This window comes from Oryza glaberrima, chromosome 8, assembly GCF_000147395.1.
Source record: "Oryza glaberrima chromosome 8, OglaRS2, whole genome shotgun sequence".
Classification (NCBI taxonomy): Eukaryota; Viridiplantae; Streptophyta; class Magnoliopsida; order Poales; family Poaceae; genus Oryza; species Oryza glaberrima.
In genome coordinates, this window is record NC_068333.1 from 2920554 (window position 1) to 2943429 (window position 22876).

Below are 22876 nucleotides of genomic sequence, written 5' to 3' on the forward strand. Positions count from 1 at the left end.
CTCTCTCTCTCAAATGCATCAACATGAACATGTGTATGCATGTATGTGAGTGTGACCTAAACTATTCCAAAGTGCTATTCATGGCTTGCTAGAGTCCAGGTTGGAATATGGGTCGTTGGGCTTGGGGGGCTAGCTACCTCCATGATTTGGGTGCCAATTAGAATTAATGGGATAGCTTAGGTTAGGGTTTCCTAGGTCTTACATTGTTGTTTTCTGCCTGGTTAGTGGAGGATGGAGGCATTTTGACCATTACAGTGAAATGAATATAATTGCCCTGGTTCTCTCTTTCAGTACCTTGACAGGCCAAGCAATTAGTGGAACATAAATACAAAGTTTATAAAGTTATGTTCCTCTTGTTGATTGACCAAATTAAGGTCAAATGTATCATACATATTGGTGGGCTTTCTGACAAGTCGTATCTTAGGAGATTCTCATAAACCAAAAACGGCCAATTCTATAGAAAAAACAATGTGTGGCGTCTCGTTGTAGACGGTTTACATATAGCTATTTATTTTGTAAAAATATACTCTCTCCGTTCCAAAGTTAAGTACAAGAACTGATAGCACTTGAATATTATTGTTTCATAAGAGTATAATACTTTGTGTACCATTTTTTGTTATTGAGGAGCACTAAATTTTTTTAACCTTCTGCTAAATATATATATATAGTTTAGAAATCCAAATATTTTGAAATGGAAGGGGTTGCATTTCAATATAGCAATAGATACTATATCGGATTTGTTTAGAATTAGGCATACGTCAAAGCTACAGAAAGATCAGCAAAGACTTGAAAAGGCAGCTTGGCAACCTAAAAGCGTGTAAAATGTATTTAAAAATAATTTATATATGAATACAATATAAGTTGAATGTTTTTAACCAACATATGTATATATGTATATGCTACATAGTCTTCAATAGTGATGTTAGCATTATTTAAGTAAGTCAAGGAGCTCGATTGTACTCCATTCAATATACTGCATGCATCTTTCTTTGTTTTTTTCCTTTTTGAAAGAGTATTCTCTTAAGGGCAAGTGTAATAGGAAAAATCTGCTTACTATTAGCCTGCTGATATCAGTGTTTGCATTGTTGGGAGAAAGAGGGTGTGAAGAGAGAGAAAAGCGGTCGACTAAATTGTCGACGGCTCAGCATGGATGGCTAGGCATAGCGTGCCTGTGAGCGATGCTGTGATTGGTGAAAAAATTAGATGAGAGAAAATTCAGATGGGCCCATATAGAAAGAGCTTATGTGATTAATCGGTACTCCCTCCGTCCCAAAATAAGCGCAGTCATGAGTTTCTGTGTCCAACTTTAATCATTCGTCTTATTTAAATTTTTTTTAAAAAAATTAACAAACATAAGTCACGCATAAAGTACTATTCATATTTTATAATCTAATAACAATAAAAATACTAATCATAAAATAATTTTAAATAAAATAGACGGTCAAAATTGGACACGAAAACTCATGGTTGCGCTTATTTTGGGATGGATGAAGTAAATAGATTAGGAGAGAGAACAAAGGCTTGGCCCACATAGAAACAAAAATTAATGACTCAATTAATTTTTATATTATTTTTAGTGATATGAAAATATCATGTAGGCGTATAATAGATGGTTGGTTGGTTACTCTCTTATTAGGCTTGTCATTAGGCCGGTTCCAACCCAAGACACTAAACATAGTTTCCATAAACTCCGCATCATCAAGAAACTATACTAGACAATGTTCTTTCAATGCAAACACCATTGTTACATACTTAAATTTAATGCTACTTATCTCACCTGATGTTTTGGATGTTGTGTAGAAACCATGTCTCATGCAAGACCTGGTTTCCTTCTCTTTTCTTATTTATTCATTTATCACATTATTTTTTATTCTAGGTGATAGCATTTTTAAGCTATGGACATCATCCCAGTCATTGGGTTAGGATTAGCCCTACTGCATCAATATAAAAAAGTCAGGTAAACACAGACAAAGAATTAATGGCGCACGCGTTTCTAGATGTATATAAAACTATTGTCTCAATCTGGAGTACTGTACGTACACTTAATTAATCACTTAACTGAAACTAAGCAAAGAACGTTAATAATGTGAAGCCAAAGTTTCAAGAATCAAGACAAGTTAATATGCGTACTATAATGACAGCGAGCTACTCCCAGGCAGAGCTCCCCAAACCGTTTTTTTTTTTTTTTTGTTACCATCACCTCACGGTTTGACGGTTACTGCGAGGTTATCGGAAAAACTGTATGGTTACCACGAGATATACCGTGATTTTAAAAACTGATAAGGTTACTATATGTGATAACTAGTGGTAATCGTACGGTTTTATAAATCATGTCTCAGGCTCCTATATTGATAGCAGTTAATATATAACTGAAAATCATCATAATATAATTAGCTAAAAGTTGTTATTTTGTATTATGAGCTAGCTTGTAGAACTTAATTATTTGTCTGTGTAAAAGTCATATGGATCATTAATTATGTAACTTTCTTAAGAGAAGCTTCAATTCCCACTTAGAAAAATGATCAGCACGTACATGTAAAGTTGTCTGCAAGCAGTCTTTATAAATATTTTGTTAGCACTTGATGAGTGATGGATATTCAACAACGACATGCATTTTTGTATTTAGATATATATTTGCTAAAATAATTGGCCGAGCCTCTACAGTGCGGTACCAAAAATTATTTAACTGAGGTTTCTCGATCAGGTCTTTGTTAATACCGAAATAAAAATATGTTTTTTTATCTTGCCACTTGCTCTAAAAATCAATTAATTTTCACAATTATTATGGGACAATATTCCCATGAGAGATTGCACATCACATTTCAATTATTTTTACATATCAGGTGTCTGGCCGCGCGGTCAAATTAATTAGTATGGCCGAGTGTGGTTTATTCGGGTACAATCCAATCTGGGTGAATTGATTTAACTTTTCTGCCAACAAATAGCAAAAGGTTATTAGTCATACTAATTTCCACCCAAAAAAAGACTAATCATAAATTACCGCCATGTACTGTGCTATTTAGTCGTGCTTAATTTAATTCTTAGGATTGATTTTGATCAGCTTCGGAATTAATGTGGGGGTTTTCTTTGTTGTATGGAGTATATGTATAGGGTTGAAGGGTCCTATATATATACAATGTGTTGTGGCATGCTACTTATATATATATAGTTATTAATTATATTTTAAGCACACATGCATATGCCTACAATCTAGCTAGGTACTATAAAAACATCTTATATGGAGTAGTACAAATTAATTAATTAATTACTGTTATTAACAGAACCAAATTACAGAAGGGACTGACTGTACATTATATTGTATATATATCACATACAATTAATTAATTAAGTTTGTCTTAAAGCTACCATACTGATTACTTCTATTGGCTGTCCAAGTTGACCAACTGCCCTAGCTAGCTAGCCAGTATCTACCTAACCATACAGAGAGATTAGAAATATATGCACGGCAGTTTGTCTTAATTATATAAAGATTATGTCATTTTCGCCTTATGCAAGTTAGAGTGTATTTGCATTTGCCGTATCATGACAAGATGGATTTGTGTTATAAAATCTGGCCAGCTCAATGGTCAATGATACTTGGTGATAATTTCCCCAACTTAATTTACTTTCATGTGCGCTTACATCAAAGGGTAGAAAAGAGGAACATAATTTGTCGTGTATTGTCCACTTGAATTTTGGATAATTAATTTAGAGAGAAGAATACTTTAAGTAAAACTTGGTCAGAGGAGAAGTCATCAACATGTACCATGCAATTGGGTATCATATATAGTGCTTAGAGCAAAACCATTAATAATCTAATAGAAATTGGGGAGCGCGTGTGGAATGTGTATTGATTTATGGATCAAGTTAAAAAGGGAATTGCAACTGTTTTATTGGCTTATATATATATATATATATATATATATATATATATATATATATATATATATATATATATATATATATATAGATATATATATATATATATATATATATATATATATATATATATATATATATCTGTGTGTGTGTAGGGGGGGTATATATTTCAAAAAAGAATGAAACAAAAATTTGATCAGCTGGTTTGGTGATTAAAATTTGATCCGAGTTCCTTCGTTGGCTATACGATGGTCGGCTGCAGCGGTGAGTGGCTGGGACGGCTGTGGCGGCGTGGTTTCACCAATATCTGGGTCCGGCTGCGCGGCAATATGCGGGTGGCGCCGGCATTTGCGATGCTCGTACCGACTCGGCAAGCCATCACCGTCGCAGCCGTGCTTTCGACCCTGTTTAGATGGGAGTAAAATATTTAAGTCCCTATCACATCAAATGTTTGGACACTAATTATAAATATTAAACGTAAACTATTAATAAAACCCATCCATAATCTTAGACTAATTCGCGAGACGAATCTATTGAGCCTAATTAATCCATAATTAGCCTATGTGATGCTACAGTAATCATTCTCTAATTAAGTAAACATTCTCTAATTATGGATTAATTAGGCTTAAAAAATTTATCTCGTAAATCAGCTTTGATTTATGTAATTAGTTTTGTAAGTAGTTTATATTTAATACTTTAAATTAGTGTCTAAACACAGAGACTAAAGATAAGTCCCTAGATCCAAACACCATCGTTTGAGTACTGATCGTCGACAGGGTAATAAATAGCGTTTGTTGTGGCCACTATAGCGGTAATTAATGGACCTTTACCGCTCGGACTGAAGATAGTCTGTTAGAACTTAGCAGCCACTGTAGCACTTCACGATCGCTATAGCATCCTGCTATTTACTTTGTTGGTCCGCTATAATTCTTAAACAATGTTCTTCACATATGGATAAAATAACTTAGCATTGTGCATCTTCTTTTATCTTATATATTTATATGTTATTTCATAAATTTTGTGTTGTAAAATGTAGGAGTAATTAAGTATGCAGTCTAAATTTTAAAATTTTAAGTGGAACTTAATGTTAATGTTGATATACAAACTAAATTTATATTTATTTTTCTTAATTCCGCTATTGGAACTTAGCATCTGCAATAACGCCTGCTATGCACAATCTACTATCCAGACACTAATCCGCTACCAACCCGTTGTACTCTGTTTATTACCTTGGACGTTAGTGATGCTTGTGGGCGTCACTCACCTACCAACAGGCAATGTCATGATGCCCCTTCCCTTATTCATGGCATGGGTGAATTCTCCAGGTGAAAACATTTCTTTTTAGATGTCTAAAATAGCTATGGTGATATTGAAGATGTCATGGGGTGGGCTTTGGGGCACTAGAAATCGCCTCCCCGGTTGCTCTACCCTTGAAGGTGGTATTCTTAGTAGTTTTTTTAATTAAGTCACAATTTTATAATTTTGAAAATTTTGTAATAATTAGTTGTAACAACTCTTACATAAACGCTAGAATTTCATTATGTATGAAAAAACAAACCGTAGACTAAAATTTTGGTCACGTTGTGCCTGATCCCGTACGGTCACTTTCTCTAACTTAAAATATAAGTATTTCTAGTTATGAATTAATCTAAATAACTTTCATTTGTAGATTCATAGGCCCTGTTTAGACCCACCCTAAAATTTTTCACCTACATGAAAAATTAAATATAGGCTTAAAAAAATAATTACTTACACAGATTGCGACTAATTTACGAGACGAACTTTTAAGCCTAATTGCTCCATGATTTGATAATGTGGTGCTAGAGTAAATATTTGCTAATAACGGATTAATTAGCGTTAATAAATTCATCTCATGGGTTATTGACGGATTCTACAATTAATTTGTATATTAGTACTCAAACACCCTATGCGATTCCCTATATAATATGGCACGATAAAACTTTACGCCGGATCTAAACAGCCCATTAGTCCCGACCATGCATGAGTGAAAACCGAGATGGATGATGGGTCACCTCGGGACTCGATCGCAAGCAGCAGTAGTGGAGTAGCAGGCAACCCCCCGTAGAAGCCGGCCGGCCTCCCGTCCCATCGCTGCCCGGCTCTCTCTAGCTGGAGTAGCTTCGTTGTTCTGTCGTCGTCGACCCGGTCACTCGGCCCAACTGTGTTCTTAATTTGCATTTCCATGGCCAACTAACTGCTATTCAGGTCAAGATCAATGCATGGATCATCGTTATTTTGTCAACAATTAATACCTTTTTCGGTAAAATTTAATCAAACCTATATGAACAAAACCATGGACGAGATCTTGATACGTGACATATAACCCAAGTATTATATGACTTGCTGATTATCATTTGATCCACCGTACTTATAGAGTTGTAAAAATCAAATCTTCTATTTATGAAATCTTTAGCTATCTAAGTTGTCTTTATGGTACTAGAAAATAATTAATTAACGGTGCGGTTATATGAAACTGTATATATTATCATATATAATATCTGAATTTATATGTCACGAGTCAAAACGCTTGTGATTCAATTTATGGATCGACTACCGAATCCCTATTGTAAATTGCATGCTACTAGCTCCTACTACTAATTTCACTACTACTATTTGACTACTAGTACGGTGCATGTCTTCCCAAATTACGGACACAGATTTAATTTCTTGAGACCTCAAAAAAAAAGATTTAATTTCTTGAGATTTGCCCTAAAAGAGTATATATGGTGTCTAGCTATTGCTAAATTAAGAATAAATTGTTGATTTGTGCTAACTACATGTAGCATTATTTGTAAACATCAACTACAAAAGAGCATGTACGTACCTGGGGGTTGCAGCGACCTGAGTAGCAACCCAAGATCCTAAGAATTTCACATTGAGTTATTTGATGGCTAAGTTTCCTGATTAATAGGCTAAGTTTCTAATTTAATAAGGCGGCATATATCCGGTTGGATATAAAGGCCGAGTAAAAAAATATCCTTTTCTAAAAAAAAATTGTCAAGAAAATTATTTTAACCAATTCCCCTTAGAATGATTCAACCAATTGTCAAGAAAATTAAGCAGGAAACGAAGAATGAGTTTTTTTTTAACAATAAATTAAATGCGAGGAACATAGATTAAGCCGGGCCCCCTTTCAACGCCAAATTAAACTAAATTCAGTTTTGCGTGATTCCCGAGATCCGATCTGTCCTACCTCTGAAACCAATCAGCGAGTGCCACGTTGTTGCGGAGCCCACGTGGGCTGTCACCCATACCTGTATGCATCCGTCGGCGCAGCTTAACGCCTGCTACCGGTCAAAACCTATCATTGAACTTGTGGTGCTGAATTGTTTTCCCAATCCATTGAAACTCCTTTAATTTATTTTATCATGTGCTTCCTCCATTTTAAAATAGAAGAATTTTTAAAATTTAAATTTTATACCAGAATATAATCATTCTTACACTAATTTTTGTAATTCTCATTATTTCAATGATTCCAAAATTAATAAGATGTACGAAGCGAGCATATATAGTTCAACTGATTAGCTTTATTGTGGTGGAACCAGCTCATCAGGGGTTAAGTTCTAGAGTTGACACGAATGCTCGTATTTATGGCTAATTATTCTTTAAGTGATAGACGACGTACCCGTTGACTTAAAAATCTTATATTCTAAAACTGATGGACTATTAGGCTAATTATATATGTCAATGAAATTTCCTTTCAGTTTGTTCTTTGTTGGGTGCATACAACTCTATTGCAGCCTGTAACAAACCTAAGGACATAATGTCACAACATCGATTACCGAAAAGGTACGTACCACAACAATTGTTGAAGCAACAATTCCTAATAGGTTGTTGGTAAGGTCTCTTATGGTGAAAATTATTCATCCAGATTTTAAGTCCCAGACTCAGCTGTGGTGCTTGTGTTTATGGGTTATTTATCTTTTTAGGGGTAAAGTTAATTACTCTCAATGTATACCTGCTCAATATTTTAAGGTGATAGGATGTACACGTGTACGTTAAGAGGGATGGTGTGCATATATACATATGCTACTCTAAGGCTGTATTCTTTTGTGCAACTTTCTAAATTCTTCTTCTTTGTTTTCTGCGAGCATGCTTTCAAATGGTTAAACAGAGTTTTTTTTAAAAAAAAATCTATAGAAAAGTTGCTTTAAAAAATCATAGTAATCTATATTTTTCAAGTTTTTTTAGCTAATACTCCCTCCTTCCAAAAGACTAAGTCCTATTTTATTCTTTGGTTTTTTCAAAAGTTTAAGTCCTATTTATAGTAACTATGTGATATATTAAATTTTTTATCGGAACCCAAAAAGTCATTTTAGTACTTATTGGTTGCATGTTCATTGATTTTGTCACATGATGAATGAGTTAACTACACATTTGGTCTTAGTGAAAAAGAAATACTCCCTTCATCTATTTTTGATTGGTATATTTCCAAATATGAATAATTTGTTTTTGATAGGCATATTTAATTTCAATCAAACCACCTATCATCTTAATGACTTTCTCGGATTTAATATGTGATTCTCCATTCTTCCACACAAGATTGGCTACATGGGCGTCGAGAAATGTAAATATTAATAAATCGCTTATTTACAAGAAATAACTAGTAGCATATTTAAATGGATGATAAGTAGAATTATTTATCCTTGGTCATTGTGCTAAGATGAAATATGACTATCCAGGGTTATGAAATGTGTTTTGTCATTAGTCTATGTTTAATACTTATAATTAGTGTCTAAATATCCGATATGACAATGACTAAAAGGTTTTTACCCAACAAACACTCCCTTAAATTTTTGGAAGGTGGGAGTACGTAATTAATTATTTGTTAGACCGTTACATCGTTTTGAGTGTCGCAACCCATGCCTCCGAACACAGCTTTGAGTTGTTTATTAATTTCTCCCTCCTCGACGTTATCACCAGCCACGTACTCCCTCCATTAAAAAAAGGCAAACCCTGGGTTTCCGTGCCAACGTTTGACTGTCCGTCTTATATGAAATTTTTTTATAATTAGTATTTTCATTGTTGTTAGATGATAAAACATGATTAATACTTTATACGTAACTTATCTTTTTAATTTTTTTATAATTTTTTCAAATAAGGTAGACGGTCAAACGTTGGGCATGGAAACTTTGTCTTTTTTTTTTGACGGAGGGAATAGGAAGATTACATGACCGAGGCAAGGTGGTTAATTACGATGTGATCGATATATGCACGTACGACTTGACTAATTGTAATCTAATAACTATCTAATACTTGTATTGATATATGCGAAGTAAGTCAATTTGTTCGACGCAATCACGCGCTAACATAACATATACTCCCTCCGTCTCATAGTATAAGGGATTTTGAGTTTTTGCTTGTAGTGTTTGACCACTCGTCTTATTCAAAAAATTTATGCAAATATAAAAAACAAAAAGTTGTGCGTAAAGTACTTTGGATAATAAAGTAAGTCACTAAAAATTAAATAATAATTCCAATTTTTTTTAATAAGACGAGTAGTCAAACCGTGCAAGCAAAAACTCAAAATCCCTTATATTATGGGACAGAGGGAGTATATTGTTGCAGCACGGTCAGTCATTGAGAGAGAATCCATTATATGCCATTAACTTTGTCACACGTCTACTATTTGCTGTTGACTTTGTCAAGTTCTACAATATGTCATCGACTTTTGCTTAACTTCTACGATTTACTATCATTGTTCGGTCGCCTCCGTTAGCACTGACAATTTTGTCCAAATGACTAAAATACCCCTAAGATAAAAACTTCCAAAGTTTGGATAAAATTATCAAAATATCGTATTATAAACATAAGATTGTAAACATCCAAAATTTGTCCAAAAACTTAAAATCTGATATTTTAGAATTTTTATCCAAATTTTGAAAGTTTCTGTCCTAGGGGTATTTTGGTAATTTTGACAAATTTTTACACTAACGGAGACTAACCAGATGGCGATGGTAAGTCGTAGAAATTAAGTAAAAATCTATGGCATATTGTAGAACGTGATAAAGTCAATGGTAAATCGTAGACGTGTGACAAAGTCAATGGCATATAATGGATTCTCTCCTAATGGAAGTATATTTGTTGTCAACTGGTGATCTAGATCTACACGCGTACGCTGGTCCATGACCTCTCTCTCCGACGAAGAAAAGAAATGGAAAATCCAAGGAATTGAATCAACTACATGAACGTACTGAGAGAGCGTCCAAATTTCCGGCCCAAATGAATTAATTTCCATGCATCATGAGAGGACTTCAAAGCTAGCTGGTCATTTTTAAGTTTGAATATAACTAACCGTGTAAAGACCTGCAGCCAGTTTTCTTGTTTTCAACAGATTAATAATTCTCCCTTGAAAAATTTACATGCAGCATCATTGTACTCTTTTTTTCTTTTACGAGGATATATCATCATTGTACTTTAGCCGGTCATTTTTAAGTTAAAATTAACCATGAAAAACCTGTCGCTCTTCTGATTTTAATAGATTCTGGTAGCTTCTTTTGAATTACTGCAGAATAAAATTGGCCATAGTGGATGACATTTTTGTATTTTTTTAGGTCTCCTATTTTATAATATATACTAGAAAGATCGAAGTGCCAATTTTAATATATATATCATCCATATGTTATTCCATCGAGGACACGGTTAGATGTATTAAAATGAAACATGAACCTAACCTCAGTCTGGATTGTTTTCAGTGCCTAGGACATGTCTGTTCTTTTCACCAATTTTTTTAGTGCAATATATCACCCACCAATTGCAAGATGCATCCTTGGATAAGATGATTCGAAACAATCTATAGCATATAGCAGCATAGTATATATCTTTGCCCTTGGCAGCAACTAATTTGTTTTAAGTGCTCTTTGTCAAGTGCCAATAATGGAAGAGCTGGATAATGTTATTAAGCATGGCAAGATTCCAATATAAAAAGAAATGTGCAATGAAAGATTCCTCCGACCAAACATTTTAACAATCATATGCTGAGCTATCATTTTTTTTTTCTACTGATTGTTGTTTTGTCTCCTAGAAGAACCTGTACTAATCCACCAGATACCATATATTTTTGTACTACTTTCTAGTTATTTAACATCAAAACCTCTGAATATATGGGGTATATAATTTGCAACATAATAAATAAATGAATGCACATTCTAGTCTACTGGGAGAAATCTAATAAAATAGGGGCCCAATAACCACAATGCATAGTGTTTGGTTGTGATCCTGTTAGTTTCTCTACACAAGGCCCAAAGGCCCATAAAGGTGTGAGTGTGACTAAGCCACTGGACCCAACCCATTAAACAATGCATAGCACAAGTGACAGCCAAAGCAGAAAAACAACAGATGACAGGTAAACAGGCAGTTCATACTTTCAGATAACCATATCTAACTTTCCAGGTACAGGTATTGCAACCATGACTTCATATCATGTAAGCACCATACATGATATCAGGTATTGCAACAGACAGCACAACATAAAATTCAGTCTAACAACCCGCAGACTATGTCTTGACTCTGACCAGGTTTCCACATGGCTAATCTAAATGTCTTGAGACCAGGATTCCAAAATGGCTAACTAATTGACATCTCCTTTTCGCTCAAGACAATGGTTTTTCCCAATGGCTAACTATAGCATCTTGTTTTCGCCTTCAGGTGGTGGCGACGAAAGATCAAAGGTTTGATTTCGCCTACTCGGTTTCGTCTATCCAGTCACCATAGATCCTGCTGATCTTGTCAGGGCCCTTCCATTTCTGAATGGGCCTCTGTACCTGCCCAGACCTTTGGCCGGCAATGGTAGAACGCTGCGCCTGCACGCCTAGATGGTACACGTCTGCATGAGGGAGCACTGTGGTGGATGCAGCAGCGGTCTCTGCTGGAGCTTTCGCAGATACCACAGCTTGCTTGGAGTCGGGAGTTGCTGAAGCATCCCTGCTGTCTATGTCAACAAGTCCCCCACCATACTTGTGGAGTTCTGAAATGAAATTCATGAAAAATGTAAGATACATCAGGTGGGGTTTTTGCTGCCTCAATTAAATGACAAATGAAACATTTCAATTAACAGGACTAAATTGCAATAAGTTTATCTAAAGATTCTCAAAGGTGATTTAAAATGTAGGAGAAAGATATATACATAACAGAACAAATTGTACTCTGTAAATCTGCAAACTATCAATAGCTCATAAATATAGTCAACATCCAGTAGGAATGCATCAGGCTAAAAATGACCACCTCTTTCAGTGTTTCTACTGCATATTTCAGTTTTAGTGAATACTCCAATCTTGTACTAAAGAAGAAATGGAGAACATCATGCAAGATAAAAATGTGCAAATGGGGAAAAAAAACTAACTGTCCACATGTAACCCTGACGCAACAGAAAGCAAACCCTTAAAACAAAGTTAAGTGGGTAGAAACTAGCAACAGATATGGTCACTAAACCAGCATTTCATTCTGACTAAATCTAAGAAATTTCTTTTTGAAGCCAACACTTAAACTAAACAGGCTAATAAGTGAATTAGACTCAGATCAACATGTAAACTGCAAATGACTAATAAAAGCAGAAATATTCCTAAACTGCACAAGATAAACGGTGACACTGATAATTGAATCTAGAATTTAGTAGAGGCTCCTGAAGAGCAAATGTAACCTGTCAAGCCAGGACTTCCCTCTTCAAATTCAGATATCATCATAGTGTTCTCATCCTAGGAATATAAGCGACTAAATAATGTGATGGTCACTTAAAGAACATGTATGCTACTGTGCTCTTAGTAGCCATGATCGTATTGTGAGCATAACTCTAGAATGCCTTTCTACTCTGAGCAATGACCAAGATTCAAGACATCAAGGAGTTGCCTGTATCTGGCAGCAAATGTTGTACAAAGAGGATAATAATATAGGTACAAAGACTGGTCACTCATCTATAAACAAGTGGTGAAGTGGACTGAAACCTATATATTGTGCAGTGGTAACAGGTCGACCGTGAAAAGTTCAGAAAATACCTACACTACAAGATGATCCAACAAACATGACCTATGAGAAAATTGTAAATGTTATCGCGATTCACAGCTTGAAGTACAAAGATGTGTTTCACCAGCACAGCGCAGAAGCTTCACTGGGACAATGACATGCATATTCATTTAAGTTGAAGAAACAATAAGCTAGAACGATCTAAGTTTTGAACGATCACAATACCATCACACTGGGAACTTCTGAATACTTGATATGCGCTGAAGCCAACACTAGACCCACCATCAATGTTGTGCTTCATAATCCATATAGAATACATGGCCTCACTCATAGTCTCAAAAAGAATAGATTTAGGAATAGATTTGTTGTATAGTTCAGTAAATATGTTGGGAAGGATATATTCCTGTCCTAAAGGTGTGCTATATACTTGATGAATAAAACAAGATTTCAAGGTAGAGCTGTGATGCAATGTACTAGTAAATAACTAAAACAACACAGCCCTGATGTATATCAGAGAAACAATTGTTAATACCTAGAATTGTCACAGCTATCAGGGCACAAGTGAGGTTTTATGTCCAATCAAACTAAATCTCTGATGAAACAAGGTCACAGATCAAATGAAGATTGATAAGTTCATCGCACATTATGGTCTACCGAAAATGAAACGAAGCACCATCCACACACTAACTACAGATTCAATAACTACATATTCAACCGTAGAACAAATCACAATAGGCTAAATTATCTCTAAAAACACAGGGTAACATATAACAATTCAAGAATTTGACAAATGCATACTATGAAACAAGCAAACTCACCAGCTGCTCCATGAGCGAAGTGGCATTTGCTGCCAAAGGGGCAGTACCCAGTCATCTCCCACTTGTTACAGATCCTCGTCTTCCAGTTCGACGGCTTCTGCATCGGCCCATTCCCCGCCGCGGCGGAGGCGGAGGCGGCCGCGGCGGCCGCAGAATTGTAGCTCCCGCCACCGCCGCCGCCGCCGACGCTCGGCGAGAGGCTGATCGCGACGCTCTCCCTGGCCTTGGACTGCTCGTCGTGGAGGAACGTGCACGCGTCGCCGTAGGGGCATCCCTCGTCGGTGTAGAACTTCTTGCAGTGCCTCCCCTTGTAGGCCCTCCCGGAGCCGCCGCCGCCGCCGCCGCCGCAGCCCGCGTCGCCGCCGGCGGTGGGTCCCGACGACGTCATGATGGGGATCTGGTGCTCCTCCCTCGCCTCCGTGGCCTCCTCGTGCGCCGCGACGATCTCCTGCCAGTTGGGCGGCGGCTTGCGGAGCTCCTCCATGCCGTGGGCGAAGTTGCAGTTGGTGACGTAGGGGCAGGTCCCCGCCCTGAACTTGCAGCACAGCTTCGTCTTGAAGAACATCTTCCCGATCGCCCGCGACTTGCTCGTGTTCCCGCCGCCTTCGCCGCCGCCGCCGCCGCCGCGGGATTTCTTGCCCGGAGGTGGCTGCTCGCTCCCGGCCCTCGAGGAGCCGCCGCCGCCGCCGCCGCCGTCGGCGTTCCACTGGCTGTTGTAGTCGTCCTCGGTGGCCCATATCCCGGCGTCCCCGCCCTGCGCCGCCGCGTTCGCCCAGGCGTCGGGGCCCGCCGCGTCCGGGATGATGTGGATGGCGTTGGTGTAATCCATCACCCGCTACCTGCAAGAATCACAGGCTTCATCTTCCCCCGATTGAGGATTGAATCGAAGGAGAATTAGGGGCTTACCAAGAATCGAAGGCAGCGGAAGAAGGAGGAGGTGGGAGAGACGAACAGCGAGGTCACTTGCTTGCTCGGTGATGGCGAACGGCGGCGCCGGCGGCGGTAATCCGCCGGAAGAGATGAGTTGAGGAGAGGGCAAGAGATGGGATGTATTAATAGGGAGTAGCAACTATGGTAGGATGATGACACGTGTCCCGGCACGAATCTTAAAGCGACAAATCGCCGCAAACCCTAGGTTTTTTGGCACTTGGTTTTTCCGATTATACCCCGCATGAGGTCGCATCCGGTGCCGGTTTTGCTTGGTGTAGTGATCACCCGATCTTGACGTGGAGACGTGTCCCGGCACAAATCATAACGTACAAATCGTCGTGAACCATAGTTTTTCGGCGCTTGGTTTTTCCGGTTATACCGCGTGCTTGGTCGCATCCGGTGCCGCTTATACTTGGTGTAGTGATCATCCGTCTAGAGACATGTCCTAACATGAATCATTACGCGATACCATGAACTTAGTTTTTTTAGGGGGGATTATACTCCGTGCTCATCCACATCCCCACCGTTTCCTCTCAGTGTGTCAATTACCTATTATATGATGATGCAGCTTCCCCTTAGTGTGCCGATTACCCATTATATGACGACGACGCCATGTGGTGGCATGAATCTTTGCGGGACAAACACTATAAACCCTATTTGTTTGCCCTTTAGTTTATTTTTCCAATTATACCATGTGCGTGTTCGCATTCGTCTCACTCCTCATTGATATGGTGATAAAACCACGTGTCCAAGCTCAAATATGTGCACAACTAGAATTTCTCTTTTTAGTTTTATTTCTAGTTATGATGTATCCTTCATGGCTCCATTTGTGTCATTCATCATCCAAAGTGGACATGCAAAAATCTTTGTGCCACTAAATAAATACTACTTCCTTCGTTTCATAATGTAAGACTTTCTAGCATTGCCCACATTCATTTAGATGTTAATAAATCTAGATATATGTATGTGTTTAGATTCATTAACATTTATATGTATGTGGTCAATACTAGAAAGTTTTATATTGTGAAACGGAGGGAGTAGAAACCAAATGTTTTTTTTCTCTCGCTTGGTTGTACTTATGCTATTTTCTCATAAGGTTGCTCGATCAACCAAGAAGGCAACACCTCAAGTACATAAGTAGGTTTTGAAATGATATCGATGGCTTTGCATGAAAATGCTCTATCTCATATAAGTTTGTCAAAATCTCGTTTATGTCGTACGATTTTACAACTTCCTGATTTTATTAGATGTTTGATTCTATTGAATTTACGATTTCTATGTACTCGATTATAAGGTTGTGATCCTACATAGAACTTTCTATTCCAATTCTAAATCACGATTTTAACCACCTTGACCTCAAAAAACTCCATGCCTCATCCTATATGCATATGCCACGATATCTCTTACTGTTCATTCCTTCTTTTCTTTCAAAAAAAAAAAAAAGAATGCGAGACCTCGTACATACATTGCTTAACTGACATACCATAACCAACCACATGTTGATTGTTGTTCTGGGCTTAAGTCGTTAGATAGATGATGCGGCAGATTTTTTTATTGTTACCAATTGATGAGAATTTTAGACGGCAGTAAGCCTGGAAGGGAGCAGCGTTATGGTATTAATCTGGGCTATGCGATTGGATTGTAACAAATATTAATGCAAACATACAGATCACGTCGTTGCAGACGAGATTCTATAGATTCTAGGAATATACAGATGAGGCGGAGAACAATTAATACTAGATGAGAATTTAGGGACCACGTTCCCTCAGTTTCACCCAGATAAACAAGATGTTTCATCAACACATTATAATCTGGCAATGAGCAGGATATGACTATAGAGGTTGCTGTAGGAGCGGAACTGGGAAAAAATGTCTGAAGAGCATTTGGCTTTCCTAATGGATCGTTAACACATCTCTCCTGCTCACCCACGTCTCTGATAATTCCAGTACAAAGGTGATAATTACACAATGTAAATACTTCGCCATAGCCAGCCCACTCTCCAGGCAACACCAGCTTCCCAGAGCTGCAGATTACGATGCGGCAATGCCATGGCTCTGATTGCACAAACTGCTTAAAGCCAGAGTCAGACTCTGCATAGGGTACCACCTAGACATGCAGGGGGAGAAAAAAGGGAAAACAAATCAAGAAGCCCTCTAGTTTCTTTACCTGCACATACCTGCTACCTGTTGTGCTATCTTCTGCACAATGCAATGCAATAGATTAGTAGTATATTATATTATGCAGGAGGCTCTCTACCAAAATGAAGAGGGAAAAGTGGGCAGCAGAAAGTATCAGCATGGGCTCAAGAGAAAAAGGTAAGAAGAGCAAACTCTGTATCCTGTGCTAGGTCACATTCTAGCATCACTACCATTTTCACAAATGTAACTCAACAGGAGCAGCAGCAATCTACATGACGATGATGATATTAGTTATATAAACTTATAATAACTGCATCTCACTCCAAGCAAAGAGGAGACACAGATAAAGAACTCTTATGTAAAGGGAAGATAATACGCGGAGGCAGCCTCATCCTTCAACAGCAGCTGCACCATCGTCCACCGCACCTGGATCAGTAAAGTGTATCTGAAGACCAAAACAAGAACCATCACGGCACCTTTTTAAACACATGAAAGGCTTGAATCAGATCATACAAGTAGCAGTCAGAAAAAAACGTTAATACCCCATGTGAACTACCAATTCCTGTTTATAGCATCCAAGTGAGCAAACGAAAAGCATAAACCTGCATTATTTAAATGCCGATCAAACACTTATTCCATTATGTCACTGAAATGGTGCCACCGCACCGATTTATTCAAAGCAAGAATATAAGACAAGTTATTAGGTTTATAGCATCAAAAGCCAACAAGCACTTCCAAAATTGCACTAGAAAGCTCAGCACCTTCTCTTGCATTTAGCATGCCCCATTAGTGCTCGGGGTGAACAATGTAACATAGCTTGAGAGCTATGTTCACATAACAGTGTTCACAACAGACTGCCTGGAACACATCCTGTGTTAACAGCAAGCTACCACCACTGTTAATAGTAGCTACAGAAATTGTCAAAACATTCTAGATTAGACAATCTCCACAATAACCATGCAATAATAAGTTTAAAAGTAAGCATTAGCTGCCATGCACGATAGCTAAGATTTAAAATATGAGCCGCGCATATGGAAGAACCAATCCAAGAATAGCACTGTGGTCTGCAAACCCATGAAAGCTGCACTGCAAAAATAGAGAGAGTGTCAGTAAATAAAATACACCAGCCAACAATAACACAGAAACTATCAGGCAGTCAAAATAAGACAAAGGAATAAGAAATACATCGATTGGGTTTAATATTCAATCCTAGATGCTATGCTTTTTTTTCCTGCATACCTTGTCAAGAAAATCCCTACATCTGTTCCGCCCCTCAAATAACAGAGTACTTTCCAGTTTGGGCAGAACCAGGAAGGTTCAGAGCATGGTTGGCACAATCTTCAAGGACACGCTTCAATTCTGCTTTCGCCTTCTTGACAGATAACTCAGTGGGGCCCTCTATGAACAGGTACAGCTTGCGTTCATTAGCACCAACAATTTTTCCTTGAGGAAAAAAGGTTCCCCTTGTAGTGATTGCAGCACCCGTCCATTCCTGGATAGGACCCAATGTTTCTTTGTGAGTGATCTTCCAGCGGGCATTTTGTGGGAAATCATTAATCTCAAGCTCAGCCTCATAATGTTCTGGGACTGCATGTGCTTGTATCCTTGCCAGATTTTGCTGTATGTTAAATGCAGCCTGCAGTGCACGTGCTGTGGCCTCGTTATTCTGTGTGTTTGAAGCAATGGCTAGAGGAAGCAAGGGCCCTACAGAAGTGCCTTGTGTTTGCTGGTTGGCATTGCTAGCAGCCTTTGCTGCAACCATAGCAGCAGCAGCTTGAGCAGCAGCAATAGCTTGTGCTGCAAGGTCACCTCCCGCCTTACGAACCCCTCCTTCCTCATCAGAATCTGAATCTGACTTGTCCTCCTCATAACCATATTCCCTTGCCTGAGCCTTCTTTGCAGATTTCCGTGCTTCATCCTCCTCTTCATTGAACTTGAAACCGCTTCCACCATATCCTGTTCCATGGGCCTGCTCTGTTCCCTGCTTCACCTTTGCCATAAAACGATCAGCTAGACCTTTCAGGTCCTCTGGAACAGCCTGCTCTGAGAGCTCCAAAGCTTTAACAAGGTCTGGAGCATAACGCTCCTCTTCCTCAGAAATAAAAGTCACGGCAAATCCCTTCCTCCCAGCACGTCCAGTTCGCCCAACACGATGAACATAATCCTCATAGTGGTTCGGGACATCATAATTCACAACAAGCTCAAGCTCCTTGACATCTAAACCCCTAGCAGCAACACTGGTAGCAATCAGCAAGCTGCATACATTGCTCTTGAAATCAGCTAGTGTTGATTCACGGTCAGTCTGGTCTTTCCCACCATGCAGGGATAGGCATGGATATCCATGCTGGAACAGGTCTTTGAGTAGAGAATCACATTTATCTTGTGAATGGACAAAAACAAGAATTTTACCTTTATCAAACCACTCTCCAAGCAGCTCCAACAGCCTAAAGAACCTCTCATTTTCTGGCCGCACCTCAACCAGTTGTGTGATATCTTTGTTGACGACACTCCTCCCACCCACCTGGATCTCAACAGGCTTTGTCAGCACCTTACGGGCCAGTATCTCCACCTGACGTGGAAAAGTGGCTGAGAAAAGAACTGTCTGCCTATCTGGACGAGTATTCTGAACTATCCGAGTAATCTGAGGCTCAAAACCCATATCAAACATCCTATCAGCTTCATCCATCACCAAGAATGTAACTCTCCGAAGATTAGTAATCTTCCCACTGCTTGTGCAAAGAATATCAATCATCCTGCCTGGTGTACAAACAACAATTTCAGCACCCCTCTTCAGTTCACTGATCTGCTGGGCAACTCCAGAACCTCCATAGATAGCAACACAGTTGATGCCAAGCGCCTTCGAAAACTTCTTGATGTCTGAATGTATCTGCACCACAAGCTCTCTAGTAGGAGCCATTATAAGCCCAATTGGGCCATCTCCAGGAACAACAGCCGGCTGATCTTTGACATGCCTCAGCATAGGCAGGACAAATGCTAGAGTCTTGCCTGATCCAGTCTTTGCAATTCCTATACAATCACGCCCACTCATTATGATCGGCAGTGCTTGTGCCTGTATAGACATCGGTTTCTCGAAACCAAGTTTCTTGATTGTATCAAGGAGCTTGCTGGTAAGCCCACTCTGCACCCATGTCTTTATTGGCTTGGGTACATCTTTCCCATGCACCTTGAGCTCCAACTGCTTCCGATAAGCTGCCACTTCCTCAGCTGCCATCTTTGTAATATCCTTCACCTCAATGTAGAAATTCTTCCGGAACGGCTGGTAGTCGATCTTAGAATGGTCAACAATAGCCAACTTTTCTGCCTTTGTCTTCTTGACACGTTTCATGAACTCCTCATCATCCTCATCTTCGGAACCACCCTCATCATCCTCGTCATCTGCATAATCCGAGTCTGAGTCTTCTCCTTGTATAATTCTCCCCATCACCTTCTTTGGCCCCTTTTTATCCCCATTAGTCACAGCATCCTTAGCACTCTTATCATTCTTGTCATCCACATTGGCAGCAGGCATGCTCTCAAGCTTTGCGACCTCAGGCAATACCATCGAGTTCATGAACGCATCAAGCGGATCAATCTCATCTTCATCCATAGCATTGGCGCCGTTTGCATTATCACCCCCATTCGGAACATCAACGTCCATGGCACCGGCACCAGAACCACCATTATCATCGGATTTCTTACCATCCTCTTGGTTCCCCTCCTCATCAGACTCCTCGCCGTCCAAGGTCCACTTCTTCCCGGCATTGCCGCCATCTTCTGCTTCTGCGGGGGCTGCGGCGGCGGCGGCTGAGGTGCCAACTCCGGCCTCCTCCTGCTCGCGGCGCTTCGTCTCCTCCTCGCGGCGCTTCATCTCCTGCCACTCCTTGATGCGGCGGCGCCGCGTCTCCATCTCTTCGTCCAGCTGCTTCTGCTCCTCCTCCTTCTTCTTCTGGCGCCGCCTCTCGGCCTCCTCCACATCCACCACCTCCTCCTCCCTGGCCCCCGAAGCCGGCCCCTCCGGCTCCGCGTCGCGGTGGTGGTGGTGGTGGTGCGACGACCGGCGGCGGCGCTTGCGGTCGCGGTCCACATCCTCCTCCTCCTCCTCCGCCGCCGCCTCCCGCCTCCTCGACCTCTCCTCGCGGTCCCTCTCCTCGCGCCGCCGCGCACGCTCCCTCTCCTTCTCCTTCTCCCGCTCCTCCCGCTCCCGCGCCTTCCGCTCCTCGCGATCCCGCTCCTTCTCCCTGTGGCGGCGCTCCCGGTCCCGGTCCCGGTCCCGATCCCGGTCGTCATCCCGGTCCTCGCGGTGGTGGTGGCGAGAGGAGGATCTCTCGCGGTCGCGGTCGCGGTCGCGGTGGTGGCGGGAGGAGGACCGCTCGCGGTCCTTCTCCTTGTCGCGGCGGTGGTGCTTGGAGGAGCCGGCCTCGTCGCTAGACCCCATGTCGGCGGCGGCGGCGGGCGGCGGCGAAGCTTGGAGAGGAGGAAACCCTAGGCGGAGATGCGGTGGTGCGTGGAGTTGCGATATATTTTTTTCTTCCTTTTTTTTTTGCCGAGTTATTAACGAGTTATTAGAGGCGGTAATGTTAGGCGAAGCAGAACCAAGAGTCGGAGGCGGGTTAGGCCATGACGCCGACTCGATATCTCCTTCACCACTTGTCCTGCCTAATTACAAGCAAAACTAGAGTCGGAATTGCTTTTTTTTTTTTTGGGTAAAAATTAGATGAGCTATTACCACATAATAAATAAATAACTTAAAATTTTGAGTTATTTCATTTTTTTAAAAAAATAATATTCGACAATTCGGGAAGTGTATTCAAGAAAAGTGACCAAGTAAATGTAGCCAAGGTTGTCAGTATCGGGATACGTATCATGGTATCGCACGATACTATGATACTAGCCTAGCAAAATGATATGTGTCGCTTCATGAATTGTTTTCAGGTGGGAGCGAGCTAGGATCGGGATACAGGTCGTAAAATGGCGACACAAAATCGATCTTGTGCAAAATTGGCTTTTGGATTAGATTGGACAACCCATACGTCTAGTGGAAACCTTATGAAAGAGAGAAAATAGAGACTTGGAGTTGGATCTATCCATTCTCTCACTAGTTCCCCACGGGAGTACGAGACCGAAGGCAGCGCGACGTCGCACCGACGCTGCGGCGGCTTCATTCGTTCTGCTCAGTTTGGATCTCCAATCTCTCTGTTCTCTCGTTTTCTTCCTTTTCTTTCTCATTGATTTGTTTTGCCTATTTGTTGTAGGCTAATTTGTTGGCCTGTTCGTGAAGCAGCAGAAGTTTATTTGTGAAGAGGCTTCAGGGGCAGTTGCCAGCTGCAGCTTGTAGTAGTAAGGTGTGTTAGTGTGTTACTTTTACTCATGTTCATGTAATATCTTTATTCTTGAGCTGAAGCTTGAAATTTAGGATGTATTTTGAGGTTGTGTTCATGTTCATTTAGGAACTTAGGGTTGGAGATAAAGGGGAAATATCAACAGGAGAAAATCTTGCATGATCTACCGCTAGTGCTAGTGCTAGCACGGACATGCTTAAAAGGAACAATGTTGCAACTAAATGTGGCTGCAGTGTTATTTCGAACTAAATGTTGCTAGCTAGACGTCTGGACAATGTTTGAATTTGGAGAAGAACTATCTACATGTGCTTGACGTGTTCATGTATCTTAAGAATCTTTGTTAAACAAAAATATTAGCGCCAACGTGGTTTCTCTTGATAAATGTCTCTCTATTTGTACGCCATATATTATTACTGTATTTTTATATAGAGTGGTTATATGTAATTAATACAAATATTAATTATACTTAAAAAAATAAAATCTCATCGTATCAGAATACTACGATACGATACTACTTTGAACAAAACGATACTATCTAGGATCCCGATATGATACTGACAAGCTTAGATGTAGCTAAGCCTATAAGCAGAACCACATGATACCTAATTAATACTTCATGAAAACATATAAACATGTAGTAGTCACACACCCACCTTCAAATCAAGAAGAATAGTAAATCGTAACATAGTTAATCAATAATCATAAAAATGTGTAAATGTTTTTAATTTTGATAGCACGAAAGAGTGTAAAATATCTTAAATTCTATGAGAAAACAGTGTCAAATATACTAAAC

General features: G+C 39.8%; 2 protein-coding genes across 7 annotated transcripts; both read right to left on the minus strand.

Annotated features, from left to right (window-relative positions):
- Positions 1–11239: 11239 nt before the first annotated feature.
- Positions 11240–14706, minus strand: LOC127781061 (zinc finger CCCH domain-containing protein 56). Of its 2 annotated transcripts, none has more exons than XM_052307963.1 (3): positions 14583–14706; positions 13677–14515; positions 11240–11866 (listed from the first exon to the last, which is right to left on the minus strand). In XM_052307963.1, exons 2-3 carry the CDS (start codon positions 14503–14505, stop codon positions 11583–11585), a joined length of 1113 nt encoding a protein of 370 aa, XP_052163923.1. In that variant the 5' UTR covers positions 14506–14515; positions 14583–14706; the 3' UTR covers positions 11240–11582. The 2 variants fall into 2 exon arrangements, with proteins under 2 accessions (XP_052163923.1, XP_052163922.1); XM_052307962.1 differs by having other exon boundaries at positions 13677–14511; positions 14583–14699.
- A 1622-nt stretch (positions 14707–16328) lies between these two features.
- LOC127781060 (DEAD-box ATP-dependent RNA helicase 42) lies at positions 16329–21297 on the minus strand. 5 transcript variants are annotated; one of them, XR_008018909.1, is made up of 4 exons: positions 17984–21297; positions 17506–17830; positions 17287–17346; positions 16329–17189 (listed from the first exon to the last, which is right to left on the minus strand). XR_008018909.1 is itself a non-coding variant. In XM_052307960.1 (2 exons), the coding sequence occupies exon 1, from the start codon at positions 21177–21179 to the stop codon at positions 18018–18020; it is 3162 nt and encodes a 1053-aa protein (XP_052163920.1). In that variant the 5' UTR covers positions 21180–21297; the 3' UTR covers positions 17383–17830; positions 17984–18017. The 5 variants fall into 5 exon arrangements, 1 of the variants encoding a protein (XP_052163920.1); XR_008018908.1 differs by having other exon boundaries at positions 16329–16673; positions 16773–17346; XR_008018910.1 differs by having other exon boundaries at positions 16329–17346; positions 17506–17825.
- Between the last annotated feature and the right edge of the window lie 1579 nt (positions 21298–22876).

Bases quoted from the DNA above. Each gene is read 5' to 3' on its own strand.
- LOC127781060 (XM_052307960.1), bottom strand. From the start codon at position 21,179: ATGGGGTCTAGCGACGAGGCCGGCTCCTCCAAGCACCACCGCCGCGAC.
- LOC127781061 (XM_052307963.1), bottom strand. From the start codon at position 14,505: ATGGATTACACCAACGCCATCCACATCATCCCGGACGCGGCGGGCCCC. The intron at 11,867-13,676 runs GTGAGTTTGCTT...ATTTCATTTCAG, and splicing joins CTTCGCTCATGGAGCAGCTG to AACTCCACAAGTATGGTGGG.